Source organism: Chiloscyllium plagiosum, chromosome 2 (assembly GCF_004010195.1).
Source record: "Chiloscyllium plagiosum isolate BGI_BamShark_2017 chromosome 2, ASM401019v2, whole genome shotgun sequence".
NCBI lineage: Eukaryota > Metazoa > Chordata > Chondrichthyes > Orectolobiformes > Hemiscylliidae > Chiloscyllium > Chiloscyllium plagiosum.
In genome coordinates, this window is record NC_057711.1 from 135,720,296 (window position 1) to 135,739,192 (window position 18,897).

The 18,897-nt window shown below is 39.9% G+C and overlaps 1 protein-coding gene across 7 annotated transcripts in view; it reads left to right on the forward strand.

The window, feature by feature from the left end:
- LOC122564158 (ELAV-like protein 2) overlaps positions 1 to 18,897 on the forward strand; it is an 89,254-nt gene that overhangs the window by 65,808 nt on the left and 4,549 nt on the right. For all 7 annotated transcript variants that reach the window (XM_043718859.1, XM_043718813.1, XM_043718850.1 and 4 more), the window contains one exon: positions 6,126 to 6,351. In XM_043718859.1, coding sequence (XP_043574794.1) covers positions 6,126 to 6,351 — 226 coding nt within the window. The remainder of the gene's footprint in view (positions 1 to 6,125; positions 6,352 to 18,897) is intronic.

Below are 18,897 nucleotides of genomic sequence, written 5' to 3' on the forward strand. Positions count from 1 at the left end.
GCATTTTGGGAGGTGGTGATGGTGATATAATGTCACTGAAGCACTTAATCCGCAGCACCAGACTGAAATTCCAGTGATAAGCATCAAATCCCCTCACCCATGGCAAGTCTGGAAATTTGAATTTTGAAAAATATGGAATTACTCACTGGTCTGCTGACAATGTGTTATCAATTATTGTAAGTTTTCTTCAAAAATGGTTGACTAGTGTTATTTGGAGAAGGAAACCTGCCATCCTTTACTGTGTCTCCCCTGCACGTGACTTCAGATCCACAGGTTGTCATTCAACTGTGAATAATTAAAACTGGCAATAAATACTGTTGAACCAGAGCCCTTATCCCATCTGTCATAATTGCATACATATGTTATCCATTGTTGCTTTACAATGTTACAATCCCACCTACATTAATGTCGCCGATCTTTTATCAACAAACTTGTACATGATATTCCACTACCTTGGCTAAATAGAGGCCCTGACAAAAGAAACAAGTATTTGGGGTTGGGGTGTGTGGGAGAGCAGAATTTAACAGCAACACAGAACAACCAGACCCAGGACCCGAAGATTTCAATTCCAAAAATTGAAAAAGGAAGATGAGGAAAACTATGATGCTTCTGTCAAACAAATCTAATTGAGTTTTGAGGAGATCCCTGTACTGAAGGATCTGGGAGTGTCTTTGTCTTCTAGAAGTTCATCATTCAAATGTTCAAAAATGTTGAAGGCACAACTTATCCATCCTCTTGGGTGGTACGTACTCCACTTGGAAGGGCTTTGGTAGTAGGACAGAAGTGCAAGAACTGATCAATGGTGGCTTTAGAGAAGGAAGAGGGAATGAAAATTGACACAGGTTCAGGGGAAGAAGCTCGGGAGATTTATGGGAGGCTTATGGAGCAAAGGATGTGGAAAGTCTTTGGTCTGTAAAGGTTGGCTACAATGGTAGTCCTTTTGAAAAGATGATTTGCAGAGATTCTTTCCAGATGCTTACAAAATGGTTTTCCTCCGATTCCTAACCACTGTCCATGGTGCAGTGCAACAAGAACAAGAATCACTCCTGTTTCTTCTGTCTTCATTTTAAAAATGTTAGATTTCATGCCTTGCTGCTGAATTTAACATTGGGCTAGCCAACCTCACTATTCCATGGATTGTCACTTGCTGCAGTGGAGAGGCTTGTCTGACTTTTATCACAAGAGGGGCTTTTGGGAACTTTCAACTCCTGGCAGACCCACCTGTTACTGTAAAGTCTGAGGGGAGGACACACTTTTCTCATCCCTGAAGAAGGGCTCATGCCCGAAACGTCGATTCTCCTGTTCCTTGGATGCTGCCTGACCTGCTGTGCTTTTCCAGCAACACATTTTCAGCTCTGATCTCCAGCATCTGCAGACCTCACTTTCTCTGAGAGGAGTAACCAGACAAGTGCAATCCAAAGCAATTACTGAATGGTGATCCAGGTGGTAGATAATTCTCTGCTATTGGCAGTATGGTAGATGAAGGCTGCAGTAGTACAGAGGTGCCAGGTCAACAAGGTTTCCTTGGTGCTGCAACTGGATCTACCGTTTTGTCAAGGGCTGTATTTGCTAATGTGCAAATCCCACATTAAAAGCTGTCCTGTACAAAGTGCTACCTAGAAGAAGAAATCAAGAACTGGGAAAGTTGAGCTCCAACTCCTAGCTGACCAGCACAACAACCACTTTCCTCAGTGCCACCAAAGCAATATGTGGGCTCAACAAGTTTTGATCTCAAATTGGTGTTGAGTGAAGGATGGAACCCTTTTGAGTGAGAGAGAAAATATATCCGCCTCAAGTGGACAGAAGGTAGACAAGCAGGAGTCTGGGAAAACGCAGCAAACCAGGCAGAATCAGAAGGTGGAAAAGTTGACATTTTGCGTGTAAGCCTTCAGGACAACACAAACTGTAATGCAAACAATTGAAGGTGTGTTTGAGGAAGTACCCCAACTGACTCCCACCTAGTTTGGCAGAAGTTGAAACCACCTTTTTTTAGACCTGTGAAGAATGGAAAAACCATAAGAGATGAAATTCTTAAATCTGGAGCAGAGCTTGCCCTTCAATTCAATCATTGCTGAAAATCTGGAGCAAGAAAACAATATTCCTGCCAATCTGGAATGCTGCCATTGCCACCACTTTTGAGAAAAGCAGTGGGAACTAAAGAATCTTCTATTATCCATCATGGAAGATTATTGCCTGAATCCTCACTAGGCACTGCATTCCTATCTGAGGAAATGCTTCCTTGAAAGCTGGTGTGTGGATTCTGACCAAGCCATGGAACTTTAGACATTTATTTTCACTGCCCAGCAACTGAGACATGCCTGGGATGAGACCAATCATTCTGTGGTTATTGACTTAGGCAAAAGCCTCAATCAGGAAGCACTATGGCTATCCAGAGAAATTAATCATCCTCTTCTCCACAATAAAATGTAAGTAACAGTTCTTCTCACACAATATCACAATTCTTAGAGGTCAAGCAGGGTGTCTCTCTTTTTTTTCTATCTTCATAGCTGTCCTTGTCAAGAGCAAGTGGTGTGGATGTTGTTTGTAGGATGGATGGATGGAAAACGCTTCACCCTTAAATTGGATGAAATTCAGAAAGTCAAGTCCTGCAAGTTTTCTATGTGGATGGCAATGTTGCTGCATTCAGAAGAAAATCTTCAAACTTGCTTAATATTGTCACAGAATTGATGGAAATCGTTGATCTTGGCCTCAATCTCAAGACTCAAATCCTTTACCAACCTATCCCAGGTCAGGTTCTGGTCTATCTCTGTATGAAGATCAGTGCAGAAATCGTCCAAATATAGAACATTTACCCTATCTGGGAAGCTACCTTTCAAACTGACATTGAATTTCCAGTGTTGGATTTCCAGTCTGCAAACATGCTGCCTTTGGATACCTAAGGATGAGAGTCTTTGGTATCAGGTCAGATATCACCGGTATCAGGACAAATATCACTGTCAAAGTCCTTGTGTATAAATTAATCACTCTTCTGACTCTTCGATGTCTCTGAAACTTGGACTACATATAAACATCACCTCCAAAGCTGCCAAAGCAACTCATCTCCCTCTATCTTGAGAGAGTCTCTTGCAACAAAAATGTCTGTGTAGGAGACCCACCTTCAGAAGAAAGTGATTTTGGAGGACGTTCCTGTATGAAGGGAAAACTCTTGCCAATGTTCAAAGTTGTTCAGAAAATAAAAAGCAAGGAATGCAGTGACTTTAAAGGCTGAAGGCAGACTAATTTCACCTCCCAGAAACCTGCCAGATTCTGGTTAGAGGTATGGTCCTTGAATCTGTTTCATCAGCCAGGCAAGCATTGCAGAAGCCATGACCTGTGACATGGAATATTGTAGGTGGGTGCTTATGAGTGCTTGCAAGTTATCCTCTGATTCTTTAGTTGTGCAAGTGAAAACATGCTTTATGCAGAAAAATCAACTAACGTATGCACCTACTACATTTAATTATCTCCTTAGTTTGTTGCATCTTGCTTCCATTAATCTTACAGGCATTCCCTGGGTTGCAAACCGCTTCCCTTGTGTGTGTGTGTGTATATCAGAACACAATGCAGGACAATATAAGAACTATTCCGAAGTACAGAGAAGCATTTGAATCTATAATGCATCCTTTATTTGATTTTGATAAGTACTGTATGAGCAATTGTAACTCGATGTTTGTTTGTAAATCTGGGGCCAGCTATAAACTTCTAATTGAGGATCTTTCCTTTCTCTTGGACAGACTTGAGTCCAGATCTAGTGCTGTATTGAACTAGGTGATGTAGCTGTTTTGTACATATCCTTGAGGTCTTTGGAGCCCTGAGGTTTCTCATTTATGGGGCAGAACCTTGAATTTTATTGAGCCCTTGCTCAAATTGAAGATTCTGATAATATTCCAACTGCTTTTTGCATGCCTAAATAGTTTTTTAAATTACAAGGTAGCAATGTAGAACTCGTTTCAAAATAACTCCATTGCTACTTAATTTCAGCAAGATTTAACTTAAAGCTAGTCACTTATCCACTTCAATAGTTGGTAATATTTCTGCAAATGTGTTTTCTTAATGTGCATGTCACTGGCTATGTCAGCATTGTATTGCCTTTTCTCTGCTCCGAAAGGTGATGAGCGGCTGTGTGGGATAGCTACAGTCCATGGAGGTGGTTGGGTACATTCTTAATGCTGTTATGAAGGACTTTCCAGAATCTTAACCAAAATGGGGTTTTTTGGACTCATCCAATTTTAACATGCTCTAATAGTTTTCAGGCAGCTGACCTAAGTAGTTCAGGTTCTTGAGAATTAGTGCCTGTAACTGCATAGTATGTTTTGAAGTATAAAAGGTAATCTGCACAGTCACTTTGTTACCACCTGATTTTTAAAAAGTTTTTTAATGATGATTGTAACTTTACAGGCTCTGTTTGGCTGGGTACCTAGTGAGCATTGTGAAACTGATCTCAGACGAAAAGTAAACATGTTCAAGAACTGTTGCAGTGCCTTCCTTGGTTAAGGGGGAAATGTAGTACTTGGTCATGTATTCAGACTTTTTGAGCTATTGTGCATAGCGAGAAGTGCATTCTGAACTATGTTTTCTATTTCTGCATATTTATTGCACCATTTTATGCTAAAGCAGTGTGATTTTTTTTTGAGTAAATACATTCTAGGTGGTTTTGATCTCTTGGGTAATTTTACCTTCTTGCTTCCCTGCTACCGATGAAAGACCTGTCAAGCGCAAAACCAAATAGATCTAAAGCCGTGACCTGTCTTTTTTTTAGCTGGTGTCTCATGCTTAAAATTAGGTGATGACCAGTATAGAATTCTACATTTTAGTGCTAGTGCTCAGAACAAAATGAGTTTCAAATTTTAGTTGACAATTGTAATTTAATCATCTCTTCCTGTGCTACACTTACAATATACACGTTTATAACCTGAGGAAGAGCTCTTTAAATGTTGCCTTTAATTTCAAGGTATAGGGCAGCCTTAATGTATTTTGTTTTGAAAATCTTCAGCTTTGCTCCAGATCTCCAATGATTGAAGTTCAGATATCCCAAAAGAATAGCTGCAAAGTTTGCTAATTTATTGTCCTTTCAACAATGAACTAAGTTGAAACTGAACCTTTTCTAGCCACTTCATTAGTTTGGGCAACTTTTGAAATCTGATTCCAAGAGAACAAGGACAGATTTAAATATTGCTAATCAGCCTGTTCAAATCTGATGGGGCAGTGAAACTTTGACCCTTTAGCTGAGAGGTAAGGAAATGACCACTACATTATTTGAGCACTTGTGCAGAGTGTGGGGTTTCTAAGTAAGGATCAGAACACTCCGATTGCCGAGAAGACCTTATAGTTTACTGCACTAAATCTGTAATGCACTTAAGAATTTGCATCTGTATCTGAAGTGCTGCATAGTGTTTCAGTGGAGCTGCTTGTGGACATAAAATGGTTGAGGGGAAGGACTGAGTTGAAAGCTGAATTGATACTTTTTTTTGTGATGCTAGTAGTAACACTAATAAATCAAGGTAACGTTCATTCAATTTTCCTTTGCTTAATTGATAGTGGATTTGTATATTCCAAAGTCAAAGGTTCAACTGGGGTCACCAGATCAAGGTTTCAAATTAAATGTATATTGAAATGATGTAAAATATCCAGATACAGGGTAAAATGATGAAAAGGAACTTGACTGACTTTAGTGCTATTTTGCATGGGTAGAAACCAGTTTCACATCTGACTCAGCAAGCAAATTGGTTCAAGCATTGATTTGTAATCTCAAATTACTGCTGATCATGCTACCACAAGACATTTTTCTGATTGAAACATTCCAGTAGTTAAGTTTTCAAAGGGAGTCATCTCTTATGAGATGTATCTCAATTTACTAGATTGAGATTTACTAGCGGGAATTGCCATGCTTGGGCTTAAATCAGCAAATTTCTCATTTATTTTGTAGTAGGGAATCTTAAGGTTTGCTGGAATTTATAGAACTTCTGTTTTTCTTTTATCCCTAGTTCTATTTCTCAAATAGTTTGTGTTTTGAGCAATTTTAGCAAGTTAAAGTGGATTAACAATTTGCTAATTCTAATTCAGATCCGAGAATTATAAATGTTGGATTAAATTAGACAGCAATTAATTGAGCCTGCTTTTTTTAGGTGTGTCCAGGGGTGTTGGTTTCATTCGGTTTGACAAGAGAGTAGAAGCTGAGGAAGCAATCAAAGGTTTGAATGGGCAAAAGCCTCCAGGTGCCACAGAGCCAATCACTGTCAAGTTTGCCAATAATCCAAGTCAGAAGACCAACCAAGCAATTCTGTCACAGTTGTATCAGTCCCCAAATAGACGATACCCAGGACCCCTCCATCATCAAGCGCAAAGGCTAAGGTATGTAACTCTACTCAAAATAGCTATTTTAACAACTAATAAAAACAAGGTTACTTGGAAGTTACCAAGGGGTTGAATGAAGTAAAACTGGTGTTCTAAGCATGCAAAAGCCTGGATGTTGCTTTACCCAATTTGGTTTAAAATGTACCAAATGTTTGCGAAATACAAATTATTCCTTACTGATCATTGAAGTGCATTGGCAGCAAGCTACAGTATATATGTTATGATTGGGCCCTATTTTGAATGCACCCACATAATTAGATTATCCAAATTATATTGCTTCTGATTACAGGGATATTTCTCTATCTGATTTGTTTTTAACTGATTCATTATGCTTAGTCTATATCAAAGTATTGTCCATTTATCCAGGAAAAGCATACATCTTTGATATTAACAACACATATGTTTGTTCCTTCTATTCAACTGTCTACCTCAACAGCTTCTGTCAGTAAATTACACGTGGAAATGTTAATTTACTCCACTGATCCTCATGTTACCATAACATTCTTCAAATTTGTGAAATCCTGATTTGTTGAGACATCATTGGCTGCTTCCTGCAAGTGCACTTTGAAATTTGCTTTTCAAAGTTGATCAGTAGGTGTGTAATGCTGCTTTAGTTCTGCTTCAGGTGTCCTTCAACCCACCTTCAAGAGCCAAAAATTTAGTTACAGATTCTTGGTGACTACTGACGAGCAGTACTTTTGTTCCAATTAAAGAAAAAACAGACCAAAAAATGCAGTTGAGTACTGAGTGTTGCCTGAGGTTTTTGATTGTTCAAATACTTTTAATAAGGAGTTTGTCCAACTTGAAATTCTAGGATTTAGTTTAGATCATCTCTGGAATGAACATAGTCTATGTACTCTACTAAGATGTTGGTTATTAACTCCAGCCATTTTGCAGCTATGAGTGTATTTGCAAGTACAGAATCAAATCCAAGGATTACCTCTTTGGCCTGAATTGTTACCTTGGGTCATTGCATTTGGTGCTTGGCAGTATGAGTTGAGTTCCCAATCTGGTCATAGTACCAGAGTCTGGCCAAGAGTTTGAACTAAGCTTTTAATTTCTTCAACAGTTGAACATAATCATTGGTCTTGAATTAACTGTGCAATTTATGATGTTTATGATGTAATTGAGTCTCAACTGTTAGACAGTGACTCAAAGGTGATTAGAGGAAAAGGCTGAGATTTTTTTCAATTTCCAAGTTAAAGATTTGTCTTTTTAGATTAGATTAGATTACAGTGTGGAAACAGGCCCTTCGGCCCAACAAGTCCACACCAACCCGAAACCCACCCATACCCCTACATTTACCCCTTACCTAACACTACGGGCAATTTCATATGGCCAATTCACCTAACCTGCACATCTTTGGACTGTGGGAGGAAACCGGAGCACCCGGAGGAAACCCATGCAGACACGGGGAGAACGTGCAAACTCCACACAGTCAGTCGCCTGAGTCGGGAATTGAACCCGGGTCTCTGGCGCTGCGAGGCAGCAGTGCTAACCACTGTGCCACCGTGCCGCCCACTTGGATTACTCGAGACTCTCTCTCTTGAATCTGAATGTTGAACAGATCAGGAACTTGATTTTTAAGTTTTTTGTTCAGAATTTTTCTGGCTGGTTTTTGGATACCCTCTGTGATTGTTTGTCGATTCGTAAAAGTAATTATTTGGGATCTGTGTCACATAGCTGGTGGGGGATGGAAAATCAATGATTTTGATATTTTTGCCAACTTCTTGGACTAGCAGTTTTTAAAAATTCCATTTGTACAGCCAGGTGGCTGCTCTTTTTATGAAAAGGAAGTATTAGTGATTGTGATCCAGTAGACTTCAAAAGAATATCAGGAAATTGCAGGTTACACATTATTGATTGTGATTCTTGCTGGCAGTCCTGTTTTGAGTTTAAATTCAACAAAGTTTATAATTCTGCATATTTGCACATTAATTCCTGTTTAACTCTTCTAGATTGAGAAGAGGCATGTCTGGAGTTATAATCCTTTGTCCCAAAACCTGATTGTGTGCTGACTGACAAAGGTGGCTATTTGTAGTGCTATACTTCTACTGAAAGGACCGTAGAGACTAGACACAGTTTAATCCTGTTGTCTTAATCGCAATGACACCATTTTCCTGTCAGATTTGTTTTAAAACCTGTTTTGCCCTTCTCTTAGTTGACCTTAACCATGGTCAACATCCACTCCAGTGCCTTTCTATAAGAACTTATTTTTGGATTTTCAGATCGATCTTCCTGAGCAAGTTGCATTGTGAGGCTTGCTATAACTAGTTTCAAAATCTTCCCAACTCCTCTCTTCTGTTAGAGCCCATCGTCCACAGATGTAACTTCTAATGTTCAGATTGAATGCACACAGTAGATGTGTTGGGTGTTTTCTGTTTTGGAGACCTATAATCGACTGCTTACTCGTATGAACATGTTCATATCTGCTGACTTCGAGGAGCAAGTCTGTCACTTCTGAGTATTGAGCCGTGTGGCAGCCTCATTGACCTTGAGCGTGGTTCTCTGGCTTTGGTTCACTATCTATATTGGCTTGCATCAAATGTCGCAAGGATGCCATTTGATGTGTTTAAATTAGATCGTATGGAAACAGGCCCTTCGGCCTAACAAGTCCACACCGGCCCGTCAAAGCACAACCCACCCATACATTTACCCCTTCACCTAACATGGGCAATTTAGCATGGCCAATTCACCTGACCTGCACATCTTTGCGTGGGTTTCCTCCCACAGTCCAGACACTGGGAGAGTGTGCAAACTCCGCACACAGTCGCCTGAGGCGGGAATTGAACCCGGGTCACTGGCGCTGTGAGGCAGCAGTGCTAACCACTGCCACCGTGCCGCCCATTAACATTACTGCCATATGCTCTCATATAAAAGGATCGTTTTTTGATTTTCTGAATAGGTACTTCACCTTGTACATTTTTGCATTGGTCATTTGAATTTATTGGGAAACTAAATAACACTTTGTGCTCAGGATCTGTTAGACCTGTACTGGAAGACTTTATTGACTTGGAAAATTGTTATTCTTGCATGCAATCAAGTGTAGATCTTTGCAACTTCCTCAGAATAATCACTCTTGGTATTCCTTTCCTCTAAATTCAGCATGTTTGTTTTTGGGAATTGAACTTGATTCCCTTGAATGCTATCCAGATCAGAAATAATTGAGGATAGGTTTTTGATCTTAATTGCTCACCTATTGGCTGCCAGGAATGTAATTTAGAATAGGAGAAATAAGATTATATAGAAGTGAGTATAATCTCCATGCACTTAAACACACTCATATACATCAATAAGCAGATTGAACCAACTTTGGGCAAACAGTGGGATGGCTTTCTTAATGTTAAAATAAACTGCTGGAGTATAGGATCTTGCTTGCATTGCTTGAGTGAAACAGATCTGTTTCTCAAAGCTATAAAACTACAAAAAGCTGATTTGTCTTATACTAGAGTGTCCTTTCTAATTAACCACATTCCAGTCAGTTTTCATACAAACAAAGCAGATGTCTGTTACATGTCCCCCACTGCAGCCTGGCTGGTTGAAGGAAAAAACAATTTGGTCTCATTTAGGCTGTTAATGTCTCTCTTTTTTTGTCTGTACAATGCTATCAATTCCAAGGTCATTCTTAAAACATTTTTGTTAACACTGTAGGAATTGATCTAAATGCAAGACATTAGACACATGATTGAAACCTGCCACCCTTTTACTATGGAATTATCACTTAGTCAAAAAGTGCAGATTTTCTCCTTTCACACAATACTTGGCATAGAATCCATGACTCACCTATCAAACAAATGATCCTGGCTGAGACCTCTGTTTTCATGACCTGGTTGGAAGCCCCTAACCTTATTTAAAAATAGATTGAGGTTTGGAAATCTCAAATCCTTTCGAATTAACTATAACAGAACTCCATAAGTTTGAAGTACCAAAATGAATTTTTACTTTGTAAGCAATTTTATTTCCAGCTTTGCAAAATTTACCTTGCACCATGCCAACTACAGAGCCAGTAAGTAAACAACACGCTGCATTATAAATGGTGGATGCATGCATTTGTGAGCAATCTGGCCAGACAATCAAACAATCTTATGTTGTGTTCCCCTAGAGGAATTTCTACTCCTTGCTGTCAGAGCCAGTTTTTGAATTCTCCTTTTGCTTCCCCTGCCCCCCCCCCTCCCCCCTTCCCTTACTTGCTGTTGTGACTTGTACCAGAACATCTCAAGTACCCCACCCCATGCTTCAATCTAATCTTCTTAAACTGGTTTCTAACTGCAGCTCCTTCTGAGCTTTTGAGGGTTTGTCTTTGCCCTAGTTACATGGAACTAGCTCTGTTCCTTTTTACCTGGAAACCACCTCATTGGCTCCTCTGCCAGTTTTCGGCTCTGCATCTTCTGAATTCCAGGTTCTCCTTTTGGTCATCTGTCTCCCGAGATATCTGCCACCCAGCTCTTGTTTCCTTTTTGTTTTAAGTCGAGCACTTCTTTGGTTCAAATGCAAGTTTTTTTTTCCCTATATCACACTGCACTTTGCTTGGCTGGGCTCCAGAGAAAGCAGGTGGTGAACAGAGCATGCCCAGCTGGAAATGCTGTCCCACACTGAGAATGGGCAGGGACAGATGGCCTGCTGAAGATTGGAGCCCCACTGAATCGGGCTGGTTGGTTTCATAATGATACTCATTCACTTTGGTTGCTGGCCGTGGTCCTGAAATTGGGGGATGACTGTCCTGGCTTTATCAGTACTTCTGAGCTCTTTTAAATGAAAAACAATTGTATAATAAGAATTCCCTCAAGCATACTTTTTTAAAAAAAACAGCATTAGGTACATGTAACATTAAGGATTTAAGTTAAAATTAAAACATGACTCTTGTAATCACTTGAGTATATACAGTGAATTAATAACTATATTAAATATACAACTGATATTGGTTCAAATAAAATTTACCAAGTTTACGTATTGACCCCCTCTCCTTCATCCTTGTTTTATCAGTGGAAGGAATGAGCTCATGCTGCATTCTCTCCTCCCCACCCCATCCCTTCCTCTTTGCTGCTCTCGCTCCCCAACATGCACAAACACAAGTGGATCTGGTGATACCTGTACTGTTCCAAACTGAATCTCCATTGTGTTTGTAGACAGTGTAATTTAGTTAAAATGACCTTTCCTGACTGAGTTTGGGTTCATGCTCTGTGAAGCTGTTCGCAATCATGATTGGTACTGTAGCAAAATCACCCATATGTGCACTATCATGATGACCGCATTTGTCAATGTAACCATTTTTGGCTTCTATGTCTGAAGTCTTTTAAAATCAGATTTTTGGTTTTGTTATTAGTACTGTGTTTGCTTCATTGAATTAGATAATTTGTCCGGGTGAAAGATACGAAGTGTTTTGCAAAGATTCTCTCCATATTGTTGAAATTAATGGGGAAAGATTTAGATTAGATTACATTACAGTGTGGAAACAGGCCCTTCGGCCCAACAAGTCCACACCAACCCGCCGAAGCGAAACCCACCCATACCCCTACATTTACCCCTTACCTAACACTACGGGCAATTTAGCATGGCCAATTCACCTGACCCTGCACATCTTTGGACTGTGGGAGGAAACCGGAGCACCCGGAGGAAACCCACGCAGACACGGGGAGAACATGCAAACTCCACACAGTCAGTCGCCTGAGGCGGGAGTTGAACCCGGGTCTCAGGCGCTGAGAGGCAGCAGTGCTAACCACTGTGCCACCGTGCCGACCATTAGATTTATATTTCCTTAAGGCATGCAGCCGCAGTTACACAATGTTGGACTTTATTGCAAGGAAGCTAGTTTATGCAAGTTTAAAAAAAGCGCTGTGAGGCAGCAGTGCTAACCACTGTGCCACCGTGCCGACCATTAGATTTCTATTTCCTTAAGGCATGCAGCCGCAGTTACACAATGTTGGACTTTATTGCAAGGAAGCTAGTTTATGCAAGTTTAAAAAAAAAATCTTGCAGCAGTTCTTTCAGTCCACATCTAGAATACTGTGTGCAATTTTGGTCAAATTGTCATAGGAAGGATATACTTAGATTTGCTCATCTGAATCCTTGGGTGAGAAGGTTATTTAGACTGAGGTGAAGCATTCCTTCACTTAGGGTTGGGTATCTTTAATAATTCTGTGCCCAGAGGCTTACAGGTGCTCAGTTGTCACATACTCACAACTGAAATTAATATATCTTGGGACATGAAAGGAACCTTAAAGATAAGGTAGAACTTTGAAGCATTCGGCAAGTGCCACAAGGTAGTCTTGTCAGCAGAATCAAAATGCATAGTTTAAACTGGGTGGTCGCAGCATGCATACAAAACTGGCTAAATAATAAGTAGCAAACAGTACGTACATAGTCTGCCAGTCTTTATTCAGACCAAGGGCTGACTATGCTTTGTAATGACTAAACTTGGTTATGCAGGGCATGATTGCAAAGTATTTTTTTTGTTGTTGATGTGGCCATATTGTGAATGGAAGATGGTGCTGGATATCCAGCACCATGTGGTCTGATGAAGTTGATAACCATGACACTTTAATGTAGAACAGTGTGAAGTGATGCATTTTTGGAATAATGTGGAGATTGTGATGCTAGAACTAGTTAAGAAAGTAGCTAAGGGATCTTGGGTCATAAACATCCTTGCTTTAGTACTTTATCAGCTATAAAAAGTGAGCTCAGTTAGTGTATTCAATCTGGATACCATACTTGATGAAAGATGTGAAGGCATTTGAGAGGATGCAGAAACTCTGTCGAGAAAATCTCTATTTATCTAGCATCTGATTATCCAAATATCTGATTATCCCCCAAAATCGCAACGTCCTGATGTTGGGCTAAACTGTTAGCCAGCATTCGATAATCCGGAATTTGACTAACTGAACACAATACTGCCCACCTGTGCCCTTTGAATAATCAAGGTTTCTCTGTGTATGCGAGTGGCTTCTGATATGAAGGGCTTCTAGTTTTTAAAGATTGGAGAAACTGGGTTTCATTTTGGAGCAGACAGTTGAAAGGCAGCTTGACAGGTCAAAATAATTGTCTAAAATAGAGTAATTGGATTATGTTGCTCCCACTAGTAGAGGACAGATTTGAAGTGTTTGTGTCTGGTGGTTCGTGTGACTTAAGATCTGGAATGTATGGGGGTGGGGGGGGGGGAGAAGTTGAGGCAGATTCAGTTATGGCTTACAAAAGGAATTGAATAAATATCTGGGGGGATAAAAAAGGGACTTGGGAAGGAATAAGCAGAAGTGGAAAGACCTGAGTCGCACTTTAGTAGAGATCTAGCAGGGTGACTATTCCTACTGTAACCATTCCATGATATTAATTACCTTCGAAATTAACCAGTAAAAGCAAACCTAAAAGTAAAGAGGCAAATAAGCTAAGTTTCCATGCTTGTTTACCTTCTGTTACTCCAAAATACTTTAGATTACTTACAGTATGGAAATAGGCCCTTCGGCCCAACAAGTCCACACCGCCCCGCCGAAGCGCAACCCACCCATACCCCAACCCCTACATTTTACATTTTACCGCTTACCTAACACTACGGGCAATTTAGCATGGCCAATTCACCTGACCTGCACATCTTTGGACTGTGGGAGGAAACCGGAGCACCCGGAGGAAACCCACGCAGACACGGGGAGAACGTGCAAACTCCACACAGTCAGTCGCCTGAGGCGGGAATTGAACCCGGGTCTCTGGCGCTGTGAGGCAGCAGTGCTAACCACTGTGCCACCTTGCCGCCCAAGTATTCAAGTATGCCACTAATCCTGAACTACTGATCTTCAAGAATTGAATTCCACTTCTCGTGTAATTAAGAACAGATTTAGCAGTTATATAATGAACACCTCACATAGTTATTTTTAATATCTGACTCTGGTCTGTGCAATTAACTACATGATACAGACTTAAGTGAAATCTGGTCATTTTCATTGAAATGTGAAAGTAACGAGACAAACTAAAGTTGAGATTTCCCCACTTGGGTGCCATTTGTATAACTGAACAAGTTGACTTTTAGAAGCTTAAGAATGATGTCCATTCAACTTAACACTATGCAAGTTGATATGAAGGTGTAAGGGGTACTGTACCATAAGAGTTAAAAGCTAGCAGAACTACTTGACACAACAGCAAGTGTTCTGTAATATCAGGTCGAACAGCTAGATTAACTAGGTTGTATGGAGACAAAAACAAATTGAAATTCTGTCAATCAATTTAAATTATCCCTCAAATATCAAACTCCAAGTTTGAATTTAGAATTTTGACAGTAGTAACACCATGAAACGATCTGATGCTTTGGGGTATAAAACCAAAAAAAAATTGAACAGTTGGAGGAGAACTGCCAAAAGACAAACAGAGCTGCTAGTAAGAGCTCTGAGGTAGGTACCTCTCTGGAGAAGTTTGCACAGGAAAAAAAGATCAACACCGATCTGGAGAACAAAACACACTCGCTCTTTACTGAAAATGTGATAGCAGTCCATATTCTCTTGCGCATCACTCATGTTTTCTTGCTCTTTTGTAATTTTTTCTCTACTTTGTTTATCTTTCAAATATTATTGATCTTTACAGCTTGACTCTGCAAGGATGTTACAGAACTGTATCCTCCACAGATTTTGGAGCAGTGTCTTTTCCAGATCAGATCTTTGATCACTACTAGGGAATAGATTTGTTGTATCCCAACATGTCTCAGTGGACTGCATAGGTAGCACAAAATACTTCCCCTGAAAACATCTATCCTTTTGCCACAGGATTCACTTTGAAAGTTGTATTCCATCTTGGTAGGTTTAGTGTACAGGATAATTTGATTTAGTTCCTCAGCTGTACTCTAAGGATATCCATTGCAGCAAATTAGTTGGTTATGACGGGTCAGCTGTTCCTCCTTTTCCTCCTCTGTCAAAATATCCTGACTTTAATGTCACTGGCAAAGCCACAATTTTGTTTGTTTTGTCCATATCTGTCTTGTATAAGCTAAATAGCTATAAAGTTTTTTTTCCTCTAGAGAATCACTGAAGAATGTGTCTCGCCCATCGGCATTGGACAACTGTTCTTCACACTAAGATCATTTTGGACGTGGTACCTGAGCCAGGTTTTCAGCTAGGAAATTAGTCCCACTCCCTTGCTGTCAATCCATAAACCTTAAATACTTGGGAAAAATTCATCAAATTCTCCTGTTTTGGCTACCTTTTTTCAGGCAGTGCATTCCATTTCCCAAATTGCTGCTTAATGGTTTTCCCTTATTGCTTCAGACTGAACATCATTTGACAGAACAGCCAATCTCTGGTTACTAATAGACAAGTTTCTCCTTTCTCACTAAAATGGAATTTTGAGTTCCTGAACTTCAAGAACGATCTCATCTCCTCTACTCCCAGAACATCTCATGCAGGATTAGTAATCATTTAAGGACAGATCCCAATTCTGTTCAGGTGAAATCTGTCCATCTTGGATGGATGATCGTATCCCAAGAATCAGAAATACTTTTTTTGAGCCAGTTGCTGTGTCGAGTAGTGTGCCCTTAAATACAAAACTTTGGTTTTTGAGATCTGTGACCAAAGAAGCTATGCAGTTGGACATGTCATTCAGTAGTTGGCTCACTTAATCTAAATTCCATTTGTATGGAGTGGGCGTGTGAACTCAAATATTGACTAACCAAGGTTAGATGTGTATCAACAATGGTAAATTTGCAGACAAATCATTGCTGCTAAGCATTTAAGCTGCATTCTTTGCATCCCCTTATTGCTACGTTGTTTTTATGCCTAACATTTTACATGGGACTTGACCTGTCCTAGGAAGATTGATTAGCTTGAGAATTTGTGATGTCAAAATCTGCATATGCTACACTGGATCACATGCTGAAGTGTTTGAGTCGGCAGGTTATTGAACTCCCGAAAAACTCCTGCCTTGCAATAGCTGGAACATCTGAGTTGGTGATTCCACGAGAGCTGTGATGCATTTTAGTTTGGTTCCTGGAGAAGTGAAGGCAATCTCAATCTTGCAAAATACAAGATACTCTTGGGTGAGAATGGAAATTTATTTGGGGGTTCACATTGAGTTTGAGCCTAAAGAATGTTTATAAGCTACAGGGAGACGTTGAATGGGCTGGGCCTGTTTTCCCCTGAAGTATGGGAGGTTGAGCAGGAACCTTTAAAGGTTTAAAATCATGAGCATGGATAGGGTGAATAACCAAGGTCTTTTCCCCCGGATAGGGGAGTCCAAAGACGGTGTGGATTTAAGGTAAGCAGGGCAAGATTTAAAAGGGACTGAAAGGGCAAACTTTATTCATGATGAGGGTGGTGCATTCATTGAATGAACTCCCAAAGGAAGTGGTGGAGGCTGGTACAATTGCCACATTTAAAAGGCACCTAGATGGGTACATGAATAGGAAAGATTGAGTTATGGGCCAAATGTTGCAAATGGGACTAGATTAATTTAGGATATCTGGTTGGCATGGATGAGTTGGACCAAAGGACCTGTTTGTGCTCTACGTCTGACTATAAATGAAAGCAGGTGTAGAGCATGTGGCCATTGAGCTTCCATTAATATGACTGTGGCTAATCTTAGGTTTCAGCTCTACTTTCCTGATCACCTCCACGTTCCATAATTCTCTGTAGCCAAAACCCATTCTGTCCCAGTCTTGCATATAGTCAAAGGTAACTCTACAATTTGGAGGAAATTTCTCACTTAAGCTGATTATATTCAGTTCCAGAAGATTGCAAACAGTTAGCTCCTGATAATGTCATTGCACCCACATCATAGATTACTGACTAGCAGAAACAACAATGTAACATTTACTGTTAATCCCCTTCAATCTTGTACCTTTTCAACAAGAGAGCATTCAATTTATTTGGCCAATTGACTTTTTTAAAGGCACAAAACCAAAGGTGTATATCTTTTTGCTAATTGGAGTTCAAATTTCTTAAGGTTTACTAATTTCCATAACAATCTATTCTACTAACAAAGGAAAAATATTACCATGGACCAGTAAATGTTTGAAAACAAAAATACACAGTGCAGATGCTGAAAATGCCAGAAATGATCAAATAAGTGGCTGCATGTGAGGGAAAAAATGCTTTAACATTTCAGATCAATCTTTTTTTAACTTTGAACAGTTTAATTTGAGTTTTTGCTTAAGTAAATTCCATTTATAATGGGTTTCTGTGGATCCAAAAGTAATGAATAATGCAGTCTCTGCCATTTTCCAAATCTTCTCAAGCTCCTAAGGTTATTGACAAAAGAGCAAGGTTCGCAAGTTTGCAGCTGCCCCCAAAGAGCATTTGGGAAAGTTGCTTTCTAAGTGAGATGCTGGTCTTTTGCTTTAAAGGTTTTGCGCTAAGGAATCTAGGGTTGCAACTTGACAAGCACTGTGTATGATGAATTTAAAAACCAACTTGGCGTGATTTGCTGCCCTGAAACCCAGGTGAGCACACTTGTTTACAATCTGAGAGCTTTGATCAAACTGAGCAGCTTGAAATCTCCTGTTTGGTTTTCTTTCACCATCCAAAAAGTTGCTGATCACTGACTTAACTCAAATAGAGAAGATAGCACTTAAAATATTTTGGTAGCCATCAGTAATAAGGTCTGACTTTTTTTTGAGTATTTATTCCTTCACTTTTGATCAAATCTATCTTTGGATATAAACATGGTTTGACTTTGACCCAATATATTGAAACTGTCTTGAATTTAGCAAAATGCATTTAGGGCTCATTATGTAAGAAATGTATTTGAATAATTGTTAGTTAAATTGAAGAATATCTTCACTGGTGGCTACCAAACTATTTTAGGAGCTGTTGAGTAGAGTATTGGGATGTCATATTTTGGCTGCACAGGACATTGATTAGGCCACTTTCGGATACTACGTGCAATTCTGGTTTCCCTGTTATAGAAAGGATGTTGGCAAACTTGAAAGGGGTTCAGAAAATATTTAAAAGGATGTTGCCAGGGTTAGAGGGCTTAAGCTATGGGAAAAGGCTGAATACGCCAGGGCTACTTTGTTTTTCCTGGAGTGTTGGAGGCTGAGGGATTTATAGATGTTTATAAAATCATGACATGAATAGGGTAAATAGGCACGTCTTTCGCCTGGGATGCGCGAGTCGGAAAGGCATTTGGATGGGTATATGAATAGGAAGGGTTTAGAGGGATGTGGGCCCAATGCTGACAAACGGGGCTAGATTAAGTCAGGCTATCTGGTCAGCATGGACATGTTGGACCAAAGGGTGCTTTACAGCTGTGACTTGACTCTTTGGAAATGAGTCATTGACTACATTTGCTACCACCATAGTGTTTTTAACCTAATGGCTGGACAGGTCTCTGATTTGATTTTCTGAGAATAGGCTCTCTTTTAAACAAGATGCACCTAATTATCAACCACAATAAGTTAAAAGCTACATTAGTTTGGATACTTAGTATTACTAGGGAAGAGATGGTGGCTGTATATCCTTCTGATAGCCATAGGTGTTCTCCTATCCCTGTCTGTACACTATAATTTTGCATGATACTCACTGTACCCCTCAACATTCTTCCTTCTGGAGCATCGGCACTCTGCAACATATTATC